At 40.1% G+C, this 22,003-nt stretch overlaps 1 protein-coding gene across 1 annotated transcript in view; it reads right to left on the reverse strand.

The window, feature by feature from the left end:
• Positions 1-8,281: 8,281 nt before the first annotated feature.
• The window catches only part of GAPVD1 (GTPase activating protein and VPS9 domains 1), a 60,628-nt gene continuing 46,906 nt past the window's right edge, over positions 8,282-22,003 (reverse strand). Inside the window, exons 19-27 of the mRNA XM_042783049.1 lie at positions 20,423-20,545; positions 18,733-18,862; positions 16,354-16,460; positions 15,894-16,053; positions 14,035-14,222; positions 13,354-13,567; positions 11,370-11,442; positions 10,047-10,244; positions 8,282-8,422 (exon numbers count right to left, since the gene is read on the reverse strand). Coding sequence (XP_042638983.1) covers positions 8,282-8,422; positions 10,047-10,244; positions 11,370-11,442; positions 13,354-13,567; positions 14,035-14,222; positions 15,894-16,053; positions 16,354-16,460; positions 18,733-18,862; positions 20,423-20,545 — 1,334 coding nt within the window. The remainder of the gene's footprint in view (positions 8,423-10,046; positions 10,245-11,369; positions 11,443-13,353; positions 13,568-14,034; positions 14,223-15,893; positions 16,054-16,353; positions 16,461-18,732; positions 18,863-20,422; positions 20,546-22,003) is intronic.

Here is a 22,003-nt window from a genome sequence, read left to right on the forward strand (position 1 = left end):
TGTGATATATTTACAACAATGACAAAACTCAGGGGACATCAAGCTCAACTAGAACAACATAGTACACAAAAACATTGTGCCACATCCTACTTTTCTTGAGTACCAACTGGGGTCTGAAAAAGCTTGTGAGCAGCCATCTGAGATGCAGCTATTGTTCTTTGTCCAGAGCAAAAGAGAGTGAAGAAAGTAAAAAGTGTATAGAAATGATTAGCCCAAGGGACCAATGGATCATAGGGACCTCAGCCTACATGACCCTGAGACCAGAAGAACTAGATTTTGCCCAGCTACTAAAGCCAGCCACTTGGAAAGTGATCAAAATTGGAGATCCTGGATAGAGTAGAGAAAAAAAGTGGAACAAAAGTAAAAACATAAAAAAGACCAGGATTCCTGGTCAGACAGAGACTGGTGAAACTCCCAAGACTAAGGCCTCAAGTCATCCTTTGGGCCTGGGAAGGGACTCACTCTCATGGCTCAACTCTCAGCCAAACACTAGACTGGCCTACAAGCAGGGGATGCACTCCTTAGAACAGTCAACCATGGGAGATCAGAGGGGCAGCGTTTGCATAGGGAGAAAGCTAGGAAGGCAAGAATGCATAAGTAAGGACACAGGGAGAAGGTGGGAGGAGAGGTGTAACATTATGGGGATTGTAAACAGTGTCATGAAGCAAAATATATATGAACTGTTGAACGTAAAACATCTGCTTCATAAAATCCAATAAAAAGTTTTTTGTTTTTTTTTTTTAAAAAAAAAGACCAAAAAAAGTAGCAAAAGTAGCTGCCGAGGCTGAATATGTACAACCAAACACTTCATTCGGTTCTTTGGCTTAGAGGTTTAAAGTCATGGTTTCAAGGGTCATCCCAGTTAATTGGCCTAATAAAGGGTTTAGTGCTTCTGTTCTACCTCCTAGTATGTTTTGTAGTGCCTGAGGTCTTAAAAACTTCCAAGTGGCCATCCAAGGCACAACTGGTTGTATTCACCTGCAGCAAGAGAGGAAAGAGAGTCAGGAATAGGAGGAGGATATGGAATGTGAGCCGATTTTCTCCATGAACAAGTGCCTCCTTTGCCATGAGACCAAAGAACTGGATGGTGCCCAGCTACCATTACTGAACATCTTGATCAAAGATTCTATAAAAGAATCCGATCACAAGGGGGGAAATGCAGAACAGAATTTCAAATTTTCATGGACTCTGTATTCATTCTGTTGTACCTAGGGTTGCTATGAGTCAGAACTGACTTGACAGCACCAAACACAAGAGACTTTCTGGAGCCCCATGGAGGGTAAATGAATCCCAGAAACTCTCGCCCTGAGATAATCTTTAAACCTTAAACCAAAAATATTCCCTGAAGTCATCTTAAAACTGAACAGCAATTTCGCTTACCTAGTAACGAAGGTTGTTGGCCTTGAGCATTATGCTTTTTTAACAATGATCTATATGGGATCAAAGTGACAACAGAACTCAAGAGATTAGATGAGAACCTTAGGGGGTGGTGAGTTTATGTTAACAAGGAAGGAACAACTCAGAGAATGAGAATGGTGCACAACTCAAAGAATGTAATCAATGCCACTAAATTGGATATGAAGAAATTGTTGAATGGGTGTTATGTTTTGCTGCGTATATTCTCAACAACAAAATAAATTTAGAGGGGGGAAAAAAAAAGATGAATCCAAGAAGGAAAACATCTCTTAAGGCTCACTGGTGTCATCCAGCTTTGCCGTGGAGGTACTGATGAGAATCACTGATGACAGTGTTAGTGCAATGGCCCCTCAGCACCTACCCTTCCCAACATCTGTCACCTTCCTGTGCATTCACTCGATCCACCTTCCTTTCCACTGGGCTGGCTCACACTCAGCTTGTGGCCTCAGGGCAGCTGCACAGGCAGCCTCATCTGTGTCACACCATGAAAGCCACCAAAGAAGGAAAACAGGATGGTCAGTGATCAAGAAGTGAGGTGGGCGAGGGAGGTTAGTCCAGGATTTAAGAGTCCATCTGATAACTGTGGGGACTAGAAATGGGAGAGGGAGGCAGGCGGGTGCTGCTGAAAGGGGCAGCCAGGCTGCACTCTGGGAGGAAAACAGCTACTAAATACAGTGGCCAGAGGCTGCTGGAATCAATGCTGCTGTTTCACAGGGGACACTGAGAGTGGATACAAAACACAACACAAACAGCCATTTTAAAAGCTTAAATCATAAGAACAATTACACAAATGAAAAATGAGTTTGCAAACAAACTTACATTGAACACTGTGATTCTTTTGGGTATGTTCAGTAATCAGAAGTTTAGAGATTAGCTTTACATAACCAATTGTATAAATAAACACTTGAATTTAAGCACACAACAGGCTGTCCTTAAAGGATAAATTGGACTGGCTGTCAGGTTGAGTTCTCAAACTCCATATTCACACTCATGACCCTACAGGAAGTGGAGCTGAGCATTTAGGAGCGGAACACCTTCTGCACTCAGTGGTCTAAGAGTCACATGGAACATTTGCTAGGAATGCAGACTCCCAGGCTCTACCCCAGGAATTCTGATTAAATGGATATGAGGTAGGATCACAAGTAGGCACTTTTAGAAACAGTCCAAGGTATGTGGTGCAGGTGGTCCACTGGTTCAGACGTTGTGAAATGCCTGCCTAAGAGTCACCTGGAGGGTCCGTTATAGCCTTAGTTCCATCCCTTAGAGATTGCGTTACGAACAAGAGACCAAACAAGGGATTCTGAATAGAAAGTTTGGGAGACAATGGTGTACAGAACTCCCTGGGGCACTTAACAACTAGGAAATTCCTGGATCCTACCCCCAGAGATTCTAATTCATTTGGTCAGGGAAGGGGTCCATGTGCAGCCCCTCCCCTACTGGAGGGTGGGTTACATCAGACTCCTTGACTGAACCGGAAGTTACTGGTAAGAAATACCAGAAGCTATGGACTATATATAATAGCCCTGATTACAAATAGGTTGTCAAGATAACGAAACTACAAATTACGAGTTTGTTTTTTTCAAATACATTATCACGGCTTTCCTTAAGAAAAGCTAAAGTGAAAATGTCCTACTTTAAAAATCACATTGGATAGATTTTTCACAGGTGCATAAAATTTAACATTTTAGACCAATAATATGCTGAATCCCTAAACAGCCAATAGGAATAAGATTTCCATGACTTTTAATGTTCATAGTCTACTAGTTCAATAACTTATAACTGAGAGCTGTTTCAATGTTAGCACAAAACATGAGAGAGATTTTCCAGCCAATATAACTCTATGGTCAATTTTCTTAGAAAGTCTATGGATGGTGCTTGCTATCCTAAGCAGATGGCAAGATTCTTGTGGAGCTACATGACTGAAGTAAAGGCTCTTCAATGAATACTTAACGTCTAGGTAGAAGGAACATTTACAACCACTAGGAGCTTCTCAGTGTCCAGCGGGCACAGTGGTTAAAACACTCAGCTAGCCAAAAGGTCAGAGCTGGATTCCCACCAGCTGTTCTACGAGAGAAAGACATAGCATCGGCTTCCATAAAGATGACATACAGCTTTGGGTTCCCCATGGGGCACTTCTCTCAACTGTAGGATTGCTATGAGTCAGAATTGACTACACAGCAGTGGGTTTGGTTTTTGGTTTTAGGAGCTTCTGACCTGGTTTCCTTTTTAGGATCATCACATGACATTGTAAGGCAGCAGCACTGGGGACACACTCTGTCATCAGCTCAGCATCCTTTGTGAGGAAAGTTACAGAGCTACTCAGAGGGGTTGCCACCAGTTGCTGTGTTGACTGATTCACAGTGACCCCATGTGTCAAAACAAAACTGTGCTCCACAGTGTTTTCAACAGCTGATTCTTCAAAAGCGGATCACAAGACCTCTCTTCCAAAGTCTCTGAGTAGACCAGAACCTACCACCTTTCGGTTAACAGCCAAGTGCATTTACACAACCCAGGGACCCCAAGGAGAAAGGGGTGAGTGGTACAAATGTAACAGGAATTCCAAGAGAGAGATGCAATTGCAAGTTGGCAAGAAGAGTTGAATTCTATTTTTGGTTCTAGGATAGTCAAAGCATTAATTTTAATACTGAATGAAAACTGAACCTTAATAGTTTTTAAACATTTCCTTCTAAATGGAGTGCAATCAATATAGTGATTTCTGCCAGTGAGTGCAGCTTGAAGAGGGAGCCTACCTCTATGAGAAAGAGCTCCTTGCTAACGGTAAGCTCTCTCAGCTGAAAAGACTCAATATAAGCTTCAGTGAAGACCGTGATTAGGATGGTGACACTGGCTTTCAGAACTAAGGCTGATGAATAGCCACCAAATACAGGGGTCAGATAGGAACTGTGTTAAAACAGTATAAATGGTCATCTCTTTAGGAACTGCTGGATCATTCTAGTTTATTCTTGTACCACACTTAACAAATATCCCTAGGTGTTCGGATGAAAAAGACGAGTGCGAATTCATGGAGAACATCAGTATTATTCAAAAAGCCAAAGGAATTTTCAGAAATGCTTCTGTATACAATATAGATGATGGCAACATAAAACCCAGTGAATTAAACTGCTCTCCCTTTTTAATCAGTTTTACAGAATGATACCATACATTAGTGATCACATTAGGAGACAGGATGGGCTTCCTGTACATATACAAGATTGTGCAAGCTCATTAATTTAGGCTTGTAGAAAGGTTTTACCAGTTTTCAGAGGAGAGGCGGAACAAAGCTTTTTAATGCAGGTGAAGCACAAGACCACGGTACACAGGACAGAATATTAACTCAGCAGAGATGAATTAAGGCGTTTGGTCCGTGCCCACAATGTCTGCTATTACCAAGTGGAAAGGACCTCCTCCCTCTTGATTTATCCTTTGCTGACTGCAGGCCTATGGGACACGACTGGCCATAATGCACTCCACAGCTCCACCATAGCAACCTTGCTGTAACTCTGAAGCAAACTCTATCCTTATTCCCTAAGTATTCTCAAAAGTAATAAAGCTATTCCTGGTCATCCTACCTTTTGGGTAATCTACACTCTACACTACAGTTAAATAATTACTCATCTGGCAAAGTTCTCAAGCATCCTGGCATTCAAAATATCTCATCACTGTCAAACTCCTTGAGCTTCAAGAAGATTGTTTCTAATTTTTTTTTTTTTTTTGTCCCCAAAATTATAGCAATTACATACAGAACAAACTCCCTAGACTTCAAAGAACTGAAAAAAGAGCAGACTTTTCCTTTAAGGAACAAAGCAGGAGTGGAGATGCAGGAGGACAAAGTCTAGGACTCACACATTGAGGAAACTAAGTCCATTTCATTTCCATTGCTTCTCAGCAATCTACTAATAATTCTGAGCAAGTATGTTTCTCTTTTCCCTCTTCACATAGAATAACATCAGTGAGAGAAACTTAAAAAAACCTACACATTTAAAATACCCAGTTGACCTTTATTTAGTCTAAACTGGAATTTTCACAGCAAGGAACAGGAAAATGGTGCCACAGCTTGGACACGCAGCCAGCTACAGTCTCACAGCAAGGAGAGAGTCTCGTTACCGCCTGAGCCAGGGTTTTGTTCTCTTACTTATGTACCACAGTAACATGTATATGTAAAGTCCACTTTAAACAAAGACTTTCAGAACACAACAGAAGAGAAAAACCATGCATCGCATATATTTTCCAATCGCAGCTTAATTCTTTTGCTATAGCTATTTATCTGTATAGAAAGGTTTTCCTAAGCAGGTTTTTAAAAAGAAAAAGCAGCAGAAAACAATAACCGTGGCTGCAGTTTGACCTAAAGTCAAATGAAATGATTATCACATTTAAAAAATACTAATTTTACAAGGAAAGACAATCTTCCATCTGTATTTCTACTACTTAACTTCCGTGAGCAGGATACTGATATAAAATACCAATTGATTTTTTCTTTTCAGTAGAGAAGAGTTAATTTTACAATAGTATCTTTGTGAATTCAATGTTCTACATAACTGATGGCTACTGAATGTTCCCCGTGGGTGATTTTGTACTTTTGCTCTAAATCCTTCATGTAAAATAAGTACTAAGATGAAATATAGTAAGAAATACATGAAGAACTAATATTCCTCTTTCCACAAAGAACAGTATCAAATTACTCCATCTTACACACCACCTCCACCGCCATGTAGTTACTAATTGCTAAATTAAAAAGTCAGCTCTATAATAAATGCTGTCTTGAAATCAAACAAGTAACAGTTAATGCTGATGGGGTTTTCAACAACAAAATAGCTGCCCCTCAAACAGCTGGCCTGTGCATCTCAGCCGTCACCCGAGTCAACACCCAGGCCACCTGCATTCACATGTGGTTCTGATGCTGAATCTTTGTGGCTGTACCCTCACCACTGCCTCGAGCAAAGTACACCCCATCTCCTGCCTCTTGTGTAGCTCTGTACCCCAAAGCCAACACTGTCTCCTCCACAGAAAAGAGCACTGCAAAGTTCACATCTCCATATTTATTTCCACACTGATAACATGGAATAGATTTAGCAACCATTGTGGAGAAAGAAAGGAAATATTGACTCCTGAATTAAATCTCATTACAATGAATTCTGACTATCCAAAGTCTTATTGTATCACAAATGCTGACAGAAATAGGCTATTTGTCATCTAGGTCTTAGAAATTGTAGCATACAGTTTGTCTTATAAAGTATTTAAGATGGGATCTGATTTATAATTCCAAGGCCAATGTGACTTACAGCCCATGAAGCACCTGACTCTACACACATTTCCTGACCTAACATTCAAAAGGACTTTTTGTAGTACTAGTTTAATTTTGATCTCTCCCTAAAAAGCAGAAACCACATCCCACACTTCCAAGCAACTTGATGTTTTAAAATAAATGAATGGGAAGAGGTGATGGCATACAGAAAACCCAGCTTCTGTAGGTATTGTGAGACACAGGCCGTTTGTCACAGCTTCTTGCCAAATGCCTGGAAATGCTGCTGCCAGCAAAAGGGACTCAAAGGACTGAGTTTGTTATGAAAGAAGCCAATCAGTAAACATGTTTAGGAAACATACAAAGTTAAACCAGTCAGCAATGGCCTATGTATCAGACTTGTGCTTGACGCACTGGTGTGCCTCCCTGGCCAATTTCTCAGACACCAAAACCTATTCCTGGATTAATTACCGATGTAGAATAGAAACCAAACTACTGAAACACATTTTTTTTTTCAGAAGAGGAAAATAAAGGCACAAAAACCTGCCAAAATAGATTTTTTTCATAAGAATAGTATGGTTGATTAAAATAGTTTATCACTAGTAAAACTTGTATCACTAGAGAAGACAATACAAATTAGTTTTTTTTAAAAAATGACATTCACTGAATTCCTGGGCTGTGCATTCAATGTGAATAATCATCAAAAAATATATTACAATTAAAGGTTTGTAAGGAGCTGTTCTGGGTTTCTACCTGTATTTAGTATTTCAGATGTGCAGTACCGCAATACAGTATCTACTGTTCCTGTAACTGTGGAGAGGAGAGTCTGTCACCCACGTGCAGGCTCACAAACTCCCAGAGTAAGAACCCTGAGTGACTTTTATACTCCTCAGCCAAGGAGCCCTGCACACCAAACTCCACACTTAGGAAGTTAGATAAACTGGATTACACTTTAATAAATACTACTGTGAATTTGTTTTTTGCTCTTAAGCTCAGCTTAACTTTGTCAAGGAAACCATTTCACAGGAGTGTATGCCACAACCTACTATCAGCAATATTCCTTGTTTATTAGAATCTGAAGATGTCTTTATTACATCAAATATAAATATATATTATATTTACATTTCCTTCTTAGCTTTTCAATTCAGTTGAGTGTATTTATAGATAATGCCACTAATGTCACCACGACTACAATCCTCAGTGCAACTGCTATTTTCCTTCCATTAGATGCATACAAACTAGACAGCATCTTAAGAGAGGTGTAACTGTTCTTTTCTTAAAAAAAGGAAAGAATGTGTATTCATGGATGGAGATCTAGGAATTTTCTAAGAGATTTTTTGTTTTTTAGTATTTCAAAATACCTGAAAAATGTGGTCCCTTTTTGCAGTGTTATTCTCTACTGGGGGACAAGAAAATAACAAAATATGCAACTCTGAAAGGAAAAGAGCCCAAAGAAAACCTGCTTGTTAACTCATTAATATGTTTAGTAAAGATCTGTTTTAAAATGTCTGAGTGCTGTACAATACTATACAAAAGCAATCTTCAGCCTTCAAAGCAGCTGATCATTTTCTCCGAGGTCGGTTTGCCCAACTAACAGTCTGCTGCCTCAGTGGGCCTTGGTCTTGGTCACTTCCGGTCATCGATGGTTTTAATGAACTCCACTGCTGCCGTGAACTGCATCCACCAATATGACTCTTCTCCAGACAGACAGCTGGCGTAAAAGCTACTGATATACTGAACAGTGGACAGCAAACAGGGTGGATTTGCCTAGAGAAGGGAAAACCAAAAAAGATTCTATTACTCCAACACACAGCTCTTCTTAAATCACTGAACTTTAACTCAAATGTTTATCTGTGAGAGAGATACTGGTCCTTTAGAAAATCATTCCCAAATTCTTTTCTGGAAGTAATTGGTGAACTCCAGCACCCTGAGTGGCAACAGTGTAATGGACAGGCAACCCAGGTTTTATCCTAGCTGATCCAGAGCTTTCTGTTCTTGCCGGTCACTTAACCTCACCGGTCCTTCAGGAGGCTGCTCTCTTCCCAGTGCTTTCACTCAACATCCCAGAACGCCAGTTTGCATAAGGAAATAAACGTTGTATGCAAAAGAAGTTGTATCTGGTTATAAAGTCCCGGCAGAACCAACTGAGAAAGAAGAAATTTTTAAAAATGATGATATGCCCTCTGTTGCCAAAGGTAACACAGGACGTGCCCTGTTTGTTCACCTTCTTCCACGTGAAAAGAAAAGAAAATGAGCTAAGGCCTCTTCCTTAAAATGAGATCAGACTGGCTCTATGAAAGGACTGTCTAGATTGATCACATGTGGAAGGGAGAAGAGCTATGACGGCTGATCACAAACTCATCCCACAGGTTTCTGACTCTAAGAGTTCAGGTTGCAGAAATACTGCAAATGTTACAAATAAATAAAATTATAGGACAAATATACTGGTGGCTTAGTGCCTAAGGCATTTGACTAGTAACCAGAAGGGTGCGACTATAACCCACCAGCCACTTCTTAGAAAGAAGATTGGGCAATCTACTTCCATAGAGATACCACCTCAGAAACCCAAGGAGGGGTCATTATGAGTCAGATTCAACTCAACGGCAAGTGAGTTTCGTTTCTGGTATACTTTAGACATGGAAGAAAGAACTGCTCTGAAAAATCATCTTTGATTCTAATGTTTGATTAACTTAGATGTGCTAATCTTTGGATAAAGTACCAAGAACTAATTGATGGGCTGAGCTGACTGGAGTAACTGATGCTATTGTCACTTAGTGGCTATGTGTACCTAAACTGCAGGGTTCCCCTAAAACATGTTCTAAATAAAACTTTTTAATGATAAAATTTTAATTTTAAAATAAAAATGGACAATAAATATTAGTACTTTAGAAAATAATATGCTATAACTACAAAGTAAGCTAAACAGACAGAGAAAAGACTGGTAAATTTGACTAAATGACAAGTACTATGAAGAATTCAAGGTGAAAGAAGATAGCAAAAGTTCAGTAAAAAGAACTTGCTTTCATGAGGCATTCATTCAGTAATTTTATACTCAGCACCAACTATGTGCCAGACACTGTTCAGGTGCTAAGGATGTATCAGCGAATAACAGGTATTGATCCCTGAACTCATGGCAGTTACTTATTTCTCCAAGGACTCAAGGCACTGCTTTAAAAGCTGACAATGTTCAAGGCTCTGGTCCTCCCATCTTTCTTTTGAAAACCCTCACTTCTGGATAGAACAAATCTTAACATTAGACACTTTATGTCTGGATATCACAGGGCTTGAAATGTGGAAAAGAACCGAGGTGTCTAACACCATGTGGAACCCTGAACTACCCTGCTCAGAATGCTAGATAAGCTCTTTTAACTAACAGTAGTGAGGGGCCCACCTTTATCAACACAAATACCAAAACAGGGACAAAGTCATCTGCTCCTGGGACGGAGTCCTCATTGGCCAGGCTCAGGAGGTTCATAATGGTGGAGCACATTCGCAGGATGCACTGCACTTTGTCCCGGGGGGTTTTGTAAGCACTTATTGTCCTGATTTCTGATTGTGCAGATGGCCACGGTGCCTCCCGGAGATACACCTAAGTGAGACCAAAAACAGATACACAGACTCTCACTCCAGCGGCAATCATGGGTAGCAACCATGACAACCGCCACGTCAGGTGGAGGAGACCTTTTCCCTTTCTCCACAAGAATCATGTTGCAGTTCTTCCCAATCTACCTAAGATCAAAGATCAATTTTTAAACTGTAAAATGCTTTGCATTTAAAACTGAAGCAACCCAGATACCCATTAACAGAGAAAGGGAATACAATAACACAAAATCAGTTCATAAAATTTCAAACTACTGTCTTTCTTAAATAGCTAAGAATGGAACTTCTGCATACTTAGTAGCTGATTCCAAAAGCACAAACAAGCTACTAAAAGAAGTTACTTTAAAAATGAATGTGGATACCGAGTGGGGCAGGGGAACACTGCACGCACGCGCGCACACACACACAAAGCATTGACCCATGTCACTTTAAGTTTTGTGTATTTCACTATACATAAATTATATTTCAATTAAATGTATATTAAAAAAAAAGAATGTGGACCCTTGCTACAGTAATTCTAGGAATAATAGTTTCAGAAGATCAAAGACAAGTAAAATATTATGCTAATCAATGTTGCAATGGTAGGAATTTTAATGGAACAATCAGGAAACTTAAATAACCAAAAATTTCGTTTTCTTCTTTTGTATGTAAGAAGGAAAATGCTAATATCATTAACAAAAAGGTAATTTTGAGGCTACATTATGGATTCAATTCCCTTTCCTGAACAGGTAGTTTTCACCCTCATGGAGTACCACAGGACTCCATCTTTGCACAGGAAGTTTCAACAGAAGCCTGACTATAAAACCATCAATGCAGAGCGCTGTGCCAGGAAGAACGGGGCTGGGCAACAGAAGCAGCTTCAAGGAAGGGGCTCCTCGTGCTGGCGCTCCCTCCTTGTCACTGTGCCACTGCTCAGGTCCCTCATCATGCCAGAGAATGTCAGCCCTCAGAGCCACCTCTGGGAACTTTATAGTTGGAGTGAATTATATCCAGTGCAAATGGTGTTCCATATTTTTATCATATTGTAGTTCGTTGAAAAATTAGAAATACATACATGGTTTACCAAGTAACTTCTAGTTAGTACTACCACCCATGCTACACAAGCCTGTATTACCTCTGGTATCTGAAGAGCTCTGTGATTTGCAGTCACTACTTTAGACAATCTCTGAATATGTTCATGAAGAACCCTGGAAACACCCCAAAATATATATATATAAATAAATATACATTTCAGGTACACAAAAACAAATAATCGATTCTTTCAAAACATTTTAGACATTTCTAAATACAGATGACAATCACAGCTGAGAATTTAAGTATTCTTTCATGTCAGAAAGTCTCCTATTTAGGAGCTATGTAGAAATGCTGACAGCCGAGGGGATGCAGAGAGGTAGGAAGCCCTATTTTCCTGGACTGGGACAACATTCTGAAGGAGAAAGGAGAGGAGTTCTTAGCTCAGGAGTTGCTTGGACACACCATTTAGTAAATAAGCTAAGAGGAAATAGAGAGATCAAAAGCCAGAAACCAGAGTTCAGATCTCAGATGGAAAATGGACTCAGAACACCTACCTCTTCATTTCATAAATGAAAATAATCAGGCTTTAAAGGTAAGGCATTTGCCTAAGGCCACAAAGAGGTCAGCAGCAGAGGCTAAACCCAGCTTTCCTAGTTCCTAGAACACCTTGTTGATTCTCCACTCTATAAAACCTACAGGAATGCCACAGAGGAGTAGCTAGGAATAATCTATTTCAGTGCTGCTCTTTGCATGAAGTACAGTTTGAATGTGCTCCCCCCCCATCCTATGCCTGGAGCCCTGGAGAGAAAACAGGGCCTGCAGGTATATGTAAATACAGAAGCCTGGGGTGGGCTAGGAACCTCTGAGAGCAGAACAAGTGAGGGAGGCAGGTGGAAATGATCCAATCCATTCACAAGAAAGTGAATTCTCTCAGGTGCAAATGCAGTATCTTAAAATTTCCATTTAAAACATATATAAACCATTAATGACCCACTCCTAAGATTGTTAAATGGTTCCCTTGAGAGAGAGAGTGAGCCACTGTTACTGCAGGGAACATGGGAACAACCTCAACAAGATTGTGAAGCAGTGCTCAGAAAAAATACAGATGAAGAAAAATAAAAATGCTAAATCATCATTAGTCTTACTACATAAAAATAACCACCGTTACCATTTCATATATATATATATATATATATACATACACATATGCGATATTTTTAAAAAACAGCTTTATTGAGATATAATTCACATACAATTCCAGGTATTTCTGATATTAGTATATAACTATTCATTGGTATATATATATATATAAAATGAGCATGTTAAGAGCGGTCAAGCTGTGCTTGACACTGTGTTAAAGTAGTGAATAAAATATTATGTTTCTGCTCTTATGGAGGGAACAATTCAGTGGGGGAGAGGAATATTCATCAAATGATCACACAAACCAGTGCCCTCAAAAACAGGTGAGTATGCCCCCAGGGAACATTTGACAATGTCTGGAGACATTTCTGGGGAGAGGTATTACTGCATCTAGTATAGAGGCCAAAACTGCTGCTGAACATCCTACAATGCACAGGACAGGCCCACAACAAAGGATTATCTGGCCTGAAATGTACACAGCACCAGACTGAGAAACCGTGACTCAAACAAATGAACAACTGCAACTGTGGCAAGCACTATGACAGGTACACAGGCCCAAGAGCCCAAACAAGAGACTGATCCTAATCAGAAAGGGAAGAAAAAGTTTCCCGGATGAAGTGATGCTTGAGTCAAGATTCTGAAGGGATAATTTAAGAGTTGATCACATGAAGAATACTTCAGGCAGAGTAAAAAGCAGAGCCATCCCAAAAGGTCATACTAATTTATACTGCTTAAGCCTAATTCCCCATATTCCTTAAAATACTGGGTTATTATCATTCTTTCAGATCTTGTCAGTCTAATGGGTGAAAAACAGTAAGTGTTGCATTGTTTCCTTTTAGTATCAGACACTAAGTCTCAGGCATAGCTTGCCTAAAATATGGAGCTGCCTCATGATCACTATGATGCATGAGGCCAAAAGGGGCACTAAACACAGAGGCACTCACTGGTCTCGAAGTATGTCCCCGTCCTGATTAGGGTAGAAAGCGAGCTTGAAAATCCGATTCATCACACTTCGTTCAATGGCCAGCTGAGCGTCCTGAAGTTGCTCCTCACTGGCATTTTGCCATATGACATCCTGAGCCATTGCACCGTAAAGAAACTGCAGAAAATCTTCCACCTGAGCAGTTTTATCATCAGCTGCTGTGAGTTTCTGAAAGTCTCCAATGTAAAATAATACAATTTTTAAGGAAATTATTAAGAGTAATTTAAAAAAGTTATGAAAATAATTTTAGTCACCAGTTACAAGAGACCATAATCTTAAAGGCAAAAGTATATCTAGGTTTGGTTTACTTCAGTAGACTATGCAGCCAAATCATTAAAAACCAAAAGAAAATAAATACATGAAAGTTTAAGAGCAAGGGCTTTGTTATAAAAAATAATTTATTTAGAAGTAAGAAAAATTTTATAGATCCAAAAATTTAAGTTTTCCCAATATTAAAACATAGATATCCAATCCAGGATGAAAATGCAATGTATTTGTTTGATATCAAAGTTTAATTATTAAGAATGCATAAAATAACTCTGGGTATTTAAGGAACTGTTCTAAGGTGTGTACTACTTATACAAAGAAAACAAAAAATTCCACACCCTTTTCAATAATCTCTGGCCGCAGAAGCTTTACTTACCTTGAATGAATTCTCTGATCTTCTTTTCTTTGCTCTCAAGCAGTAACCTCACACAGACGGTAGTAAAGTATCGATTGGCTACCTCTTTGTCCCGCAAAACCCTCTGCAGTAGTCTTTCCAGGTGAGCCTGTGTGGTCTGCAGTCCTTGTCGACAACGAGTTAGATAAGCAATATATGGGGCCCTTTTCCTAAAAGAAAAAATGCTTTGCAGGACATCAGCTATGTAGAGTACACACTTTCCTTGGAAAATTTTTACTGCAAGACTAATCATGCTGCCAGCTCAAGAAACACAATCATCTTGCAAGTTTGTGAAGAATATTATCTACCGGGCTTAGCTACCTAACTCCCTAAATGTTACTAAGTCCTTTGCACAGCTTGTCTATTTTATGTTGGAGCATGATCTCCACATTGGTAGGACATCATACTAACCAGGAAACTGACTGCTGAAAGACAAAACTAACAGCAAAATAGAGGTTAATATGTCATTAAATAGGAGCTCTGGTGGCATAGTGCCTAAGGCATTTGACTGCTACCCAGAAGAATGGCAGTTCAAACCCACCAGCCACTCTTCGGAAGGAAGCTTGGTCAATCTACTTCCCTAGTGAGATACCACCTCAGAAACCCAAGGAGGGGTCACTATGAGTCGGATCTGTCTTGACAGCAGTGAGTTTGGTATGTTATTAAGTATGCCCCACCAATTATTTGTTTATGGTCTAAAGATAACAAAAATTAGAGCATCTGTTCCCTAAGCCTTGAGAACTCTTCACATCCTAAGCACCTCAGTTACTTTTTGTCCATAACCATTAACAAAGGACTGACAGCAGACAAAGGGCAGCCATTCCTAAGCCTATTCTTGATTCTCTGGTCCAGGGAAATAATCTTTCCTATGGCCCCTGAAAAAAGGAAAATGATATCCTAGTGTCATGGATTGAACTATGGCCCCCCAAAATATGTGTCAACTTGGCTAGGCCTTGATTCTCAGGGGTGTGGCAGTTATGTAATGATTCCCCATGATTTGATCTGATGTAATAAGCCAATCAGGTTTAAGAGGATTGGGGTGGGGCACATTAGCCTTATTCCCATCACAGTACCGATTCCCATGTACGGGAGTTTCCCTGGGGTGTGGCCTGCAATACCTTTTACCTTACAAGAGATAAAAGGAGAAAGGATTGAGCCAAGAAAGGGGACCTATTACCCTGAAGAAAGAAGAGCCAGGAGCATAGCATGTCCTTTGGACCCAGGGTCCCTACACTGGGATCTTCCTAGGGCTAAGAGACATAGAGAAAAGCTTCCCCTTGAACTGGTGCTCTGATTCAGACTTCTTGCTTCCTAAACTGGGGAAGAATACATCCACTTGTGGTATTTCTCTTACAGCAGCACTAGATAACTACTAAGGGAGCTCTTGTGGCGTAGTGCCTAAAGCACTTGACTGCTAACCAGAAGGCAGGAAGATCAAACCCACCAGCCACTCCTCGGAAGGAAGACTGGGCAATCTACTTCCATAGTAATACCACTGCGGAAACCCAAGGAGGGGTCGCTATGAGTCAGATCCAACTCAACAGCAGTATTTGGTTGGTTGGTTAGATAACTAAGATATTAGCTATCTTGCAAATAGGCATATCTCAGTGAAAGCTGCTTTAGTGTAAAGCTGAAGGAAACGACGTCACTCTATTAGGAAGAGCAGCTCACTGACAACTACATTTCTAGGCTAAATAACCGAACGTGTTCCCTAGAAATCGACATCTAGATAAACACAGCCAAGCACTCTGCAGTAAGCCTAGACTCGCTTCTGAATAATGACTAAAGAGAAAGCACAGCTGAGATTTACGTCTAGAAGCTGAAGAGTCTGGGTCAATTACCTGTAGTCCTCAGCAATAGATGCCAGCAGCTTCCTACACGTCCTATTATCAAAGCGGCACACACAACGCATTGTTTCTTGAAGTTGAGCCATTAAGTTCTTATCTTGTAAATTAATTGCTTCAGCTATCTGAACTTTTAAGAAGCATACAATTTCATTGTCTAAACAAACAAAGAATAAGAACTCTGTTACTGTTGAGAGTTTCCATGGGCTTACGCAGCTGTATGCAACACCTCAGCATCCAGCTCATGCAGTGCCTACCACTCCCAATCACAGAACCAGTAACTACAGAACCAGTTAACTAACTGTCAGTAATCAAAGTGGCCTTAAATGATGCTAATATAAATGCATTCCAGTGAACAATATGGAACTGCTGTATAGACCAAACACAGAATACTGCCAATTTCATATGGCTCAACCTATAAACACAGGAACAAATAAACTATCATGCAGCAACTTACCTTCTGGGTCAGTGTGGTCTGGTAAACCATTCCTTGAATGGGTTAGCACTGGGAAGGCAACAGAATCCGCAGAGCAAAGAGCAAGCCTCAGTTTCTTTTTTGCATCTCTAAAGAATGAGATTTTCAAAATGTATCAATAAAGTATGCTAATATTAGTATAATATAATCATTTCCTTAGCCAGAGATGGTCATATTTTAGAAACATTTACTATATAAATTAATATGCTACCCCAGGACTCAAATGTTTCAAACAGTCAGAAATAATGACAATTTTTAACTGATTGACACCTCACTTAAAGGAAGAGAGTTTCCAGTTACCTGTGAAGCAAATTCCTTTTGAATTTCTTTCGTATGTGGAGTGTGGTAGTTAAGTCTGTGTGTCAACTTGGCTGGGTCTGGTTGAGTGGCTGGGCAGCTGGTGATAGTTACTCCCCATGATGAGAATGGCAATCAGTTCCATGGTGGGATCTACCACAAGGAGCTGAGAAGCTGCTTTAGGCATGTCGTCTGCTTCCTGTATATAAGCAGCTGCTTTGGGAATGGTCTCAAGCCTTTTGGCACATTTGAACCCTGCATACAGCCAAGTCATTGTTCAGCAGCCTACCATGCTCTGCCGATCTGCTATGTTGTTTGGTAACATCAGGACTGTGCTATTTTATGTCAACCTTGGGCTTGTTAATCTCAGCAGCCAGTAGCTACCTGAGTGAAGGGATGCCTCTAGCTTCAGTGGGCCAGGAGCAAGAGGCAGAGCTAAAGCCTAAGGTTGAGGGGCTTTCACACAGCCCCAAGAGCCTGGCACTTGGAACTCGGACTTCTAGGCTCTAAAAATTCTGAGAATAAACTCCTGTTTATTAAAGCCATCCTATTTGTGGTATTCTCCTGTCAAAGTGGCACTAGGTAACCAAAACATAGAGCTCAATGCTAAGCATATGGCAAGAGTCAGAAAGCATAACTGCCAGAGTTGGAAGGGATCGAATCCACCAGAAGTCCTCAGATCTACCTCCCACTAAGGATTGAATCACTTCTATCATATCTCTTGAGGAATGATGACCAGTTCACCAGCTGACAAGAAGCCTTTTCTATTGCTCTACCACTTGAATATTTTTGTGCTGCGTCAAAATTTGCTTCCTTTTAACTTTCAACTACTGACTAGGTACTATCTGGTGGCAGAAGACACCTTCAGTAAGGTGTCGCCCTCCACAACGCAGCTCTTCATACTGGAAAATACAACTGCGATTCTTTTATCTGCTATTACCTGTGGCCCTTCCTGGTTCTGTGGGGCATGGACCAGAGTTTCTTTAAAACGTCCAGACCCACCATCCAAAGAAAGGATCCTAAACACCTTACAGAACAGGGCAGAGTTTGCTCTTCCTCTGCAGGAAGGTACCCTTGTCCAACTAATCCAACTAGCTCAGAATCTTTCCCTATTGGTTTTCTCCCTATAAAATGAGTAATTTAGAAATCAAGCTGATCAAATGTAACATTCACCTATTTTGCAAAGGTTCTCATAAGATACATACTGGCAAAGTGACCTGGTGAATTTAGCAAATTAAGTCATGGTCGGAAAATAAAAAAATGCTATCTCTCACTCTCCAAATTTACTATAGAAAAGAAAATATAAAGCTTCATACTACTTATAAGTGAAATAGGCTGTTTGGAGTTGCTTTACCGTAACACAGGAGGGTAAGTATGAAACAGGATTGATTGGTCATGTATTAATAACTGTTGAATATGGGTAGCAGGGTCCATCATTGTTCTCTTCTATTTTTGTTTATGTTGGAAAGTTTCTCTAATAAAAAAAAGTTTTAAAAAAAAGCAAGAGAAGGGTAGAGACAGAGAAAAAACTTGTAAGTCCACAAGAAAGGACTGGCATCTTAAAGGTGATGCTCCCTGGCAGGGGAAGCAGAGGTGCCCTATGAAACAAAGGTGGCTCCTAAAGCCATTTTCCTTATTAAGCCCCATTAGAGATGAGATCCGCCCAGAGTGTGAGTGAAATGACAAACTGAGGGTGTGCCAAAAGGCTTACTGGGGACAGTGGATTATTCAACAATGTGGCAATTGATCCTCACTCCTCATTACTTCAGCCCCCTGACAATCCTCACATGAGCGGGCAGTTTTGAATAGGAAGAAGCAATGCCACTTGCTTCATTTAAACTACTTAAGTGGACCCTGTGGACATGGGAGATTTTTAATCCTGAATTAAAACCTTTTATATATGACACCCACATCTCAAGCAAAAAAAAAGGGGGGGGGCACATTTCATTCTTATCACTCTGCTTTCTATATATTTATTAAATGAACCAATCACTTGACTTGAAGTAATTACAATGGTCATGAAAAGTTCCAACCCAAAAGTCCTAAATCTTGTAAGAGAAATACCTGTAAGAGAAAGCGGAGTCCTGGGGTTGGGCTGCTTGGCTGGCAGAGTCTGGAAGGTCATCAGCCGAGATGTTCTGCAGTGCTTCATCTCGAGGGGAGTCATGTGCACTTTCACCATCACCCATAACCTCTGAACAACCCCACCATCCAAAAAGGAAAACCAGGTTAACTTTGGAATATTCTGGCACTAGTCAAAGCAACTCAACAACAAACTAGCACTGTGTTGTACAATTAAGAGTTCTTTACCAAAAAAAAAAAAATTCAAGCATTTAAACTTATCAGTAGCAATAGAATATATTAAGAGATCATCTGTTGAGAGAATAGTTTCACTTTTTAGACCAACCCCAATCCAAAACAATTAAAGTTTGTAATAATATAATGAAGTTAATATTCTGTAATCAGAATCACTGAACCCAGAATTAAAGGGGATTTCAAAAATTGCTTTACTTAACATCCTCATTTTATAGACGTGGAATCCTGTCCAATCAGAAAATGGCTTGCTGTAAATCCCTTGGTTAGCCAGCGGCTGAGGTGGTGCTTGGTCCAAGCACTCAGGTCTCCTGACAAGCATGCCTCCTGCTACATCCAACTATGAGCAGGAGACTAACTCACAAATGTAGCAGGGGCTGATCTGTGGTTTCCAGAGTTGATGATAAAAAGTAGATAATACACCAAAACTAACCAAACTCACTGCCACTGAGTCGATCCTGACTCATAGCAACCCCCACTGGGTTTCCAAAGCAGAAAATCTTTATGGAAGTAAACTGCCTCATCTTCCTTCCATTGAGCAGCTGGTGGAACTAAACCAACCTTCTGGTTAGTAGACAAATGCCTTAGGCACTGTGCCACCAGAGCTCCTTACAAAATCAAAAGGAATAAAAAGGTAATGAAGATATTGTAGTTACATAGGAAAACATCCTTATTCTTTACACAGTAATTTCATTTCATATGCTTCAGGAGAAAAGGACAATGTGGCAAAAATTGATTAGGCTAAGGAGTAGGAATAGTGATCTTTATTCTGTTCTTGCAATTTTTTGTTATTTTAATCTTTTCAAAATAAAAAAGGTGTAGGAGGGAAGTTATCATCTTCCCTTGGCCCTTGCAGTGTCTTCAAGGAGCCCTCCTCAGAGCCAACTCAGTTACTAGTTTCTTATGGATTCTTTTGGGGACACCCTATACATATTTAACCATAAATATGTATAGTATACAACTTACCCTTTTATACCCTTTTGTTTTCCACTAAATTTATCTTGGAGTGTGTACTTATTTTCTAACAAGCTACTCAATATTCCACTATGAGGAACACAGAATCCTTTAAAAAATAAATACCAAGCAACAAAGGATAAACTGTCCCAAGAGTCAGCTTCCATATGTATACTGAGTATACATAACCAGATAAAATTACGGTTCTGTCGACAGTGAAAAAGAGCTTCCTCCTCATTTAAGCATATCCCAATTCCCTCTGGGCCAGTCACCCCAGATTTATGGGATAACAACTCTAAGGCATTTGAACATTTGGGCATATCAATGTTTAGTGGGAGAGTGTAGAGAGGGACATCAATTCAATATGATTTGGTTTGAAATACAGATTCCCCTAGCTAGTCTTTCTTTTAAAGACTACTTTTAATTCAGATTTCCTTTATCACTGTGATAGAGATGCTACTATTCACGTCTTTGTTATGATTATCACCTGTACTTTCATAGTTTGCCATGGCTCCGTCACTGGGGCTGGTACGTTTAATAGCATTCCTGTATTTGTCCAGAATATCCTCAGCGACTTGAGCTTGTGCACTGAGTCTAGGGTTGGGATCATCTGCAGGAGAAAGCAAAGTGTGAGGATTAGTTCCCTTTGGTTTGTACCAATGCTGATGTTAGTATGACACCAGTAGCACAATCCCAAGGGCGGATTAGGAGGTAAAACTTAAAAAGAGCACATATCTCAAAGTTAAAAGGCGCCATGCAGCTGCCTACTCATCCCATCTCTAGGTCTTAGAGCCTTGTGAAAGCAGGAGACTGGAAGAGTAGCTCCACTTTCTCATCATCGCAGAATTCTGCATGACAGTGTCAAAGTTCAGTGCAGACTGAATGGATGACGGGTTTCTAAAGTGCTTACACCCAGATCATGGTTATTAGCAATTCATGCTAACAGAACTTTCAACAATGCGTTTTTATATGCAGACTCCACTTATTCAGACATCTCCATGCTGAAGGAGGAAAAAAATAGATCAAGTATTTGAACTTAGAATTAAGTTCTTTTTAATTATAATAAAAAATGTCTGACTCCATTCTCCCTTCATGAATTTTTCTCTCTAAATTGCACGTGAAAACTACAGATATTCATATTCTGTCTCACTCAGTCTCCCCAGGACAGAGCAGCTGCTGGAACAGAGTGCTCTCTGGGCTTCAATGGTATCAGAGGCACTCCTAGATAATCTAGACGTTCCTGGGGAGTGCTGGAATTGTCGTGGGTACACAGACAAGAAACTTCTAACAACCACAAATGCTGCACTGTTTACTGACAGGATCGTGACAACCTGTCAACAACATCAGCACATCAAAAATGTTTTCCTGGAGTCTAAACTGGTAGTCATTCTTTAGCTGGACTGTCCAAGCAAAGAATTGCTACAGATCTATGGGACAAAATTAAGTTCCACAGTCAAACGAACTCTAGGGTCTGATCTAGGCCAAGCAGGTAATCATACACAACCACATTCTGGTAGAATCCCATTTTTAAAAAATTATAAAGAGATATCAGAATCACTAGGTATTGTGCCTACGTATTGCATGTTTTAACAGCAGCCAACATTAACCACTTACCAAGTGCCAGGAACTGTGCTAAGCACCTCATATAACTATCCCAATCATTGCAACCCTACAGGAGGTACTATCATCACCCCCATTTTCTAGTAGCTGAAACAAAGGCATAGAGAGGTTAAGTAGCATGCCCACAAGCTCTTCTATCTCCATAAAGCAAGTATTTGTCATTCATGTCTTGTGAAGTAGTAAACTGTAGAGAAAGGGGATTTGCAAAATGATTTAACCTTTCTGCTATCATGGTATCTGAATGTATGATACGGTATTCCTGTTAAATCTTATCTTTTTCAAAACATAATCTGATAAAAATCTGTATCATTACAGAGATATTTTGGTTTTGGAGGGAAGTACTCTTTGGCTATTGGTTTCAAGTGCTGTGGTGAAGTCTCTAAAAAAGGGACAATACACTTTGGCCAAACATAGTGAAAGCCACAGCACTGCTTATGCCCTGTATTTG

This window comes from Orycteropus afer, unplaced genomic scaffold (assembly GCF_000298275.1).
Source record: "Orycteropus afer afer isolate SDZICR_OR568_19922 unplaced genomic scaffold, OryAfe1.0 scaffold00611, whole genome shotgun sequence".
NCBI classification, from domain to species: domain Eukaryota; kingdom Metazoa; phylum Chordata; class Mammalia; order Tubulidentata; family Orycteropodidae; genus Orycteropus; species Orycteropus afer.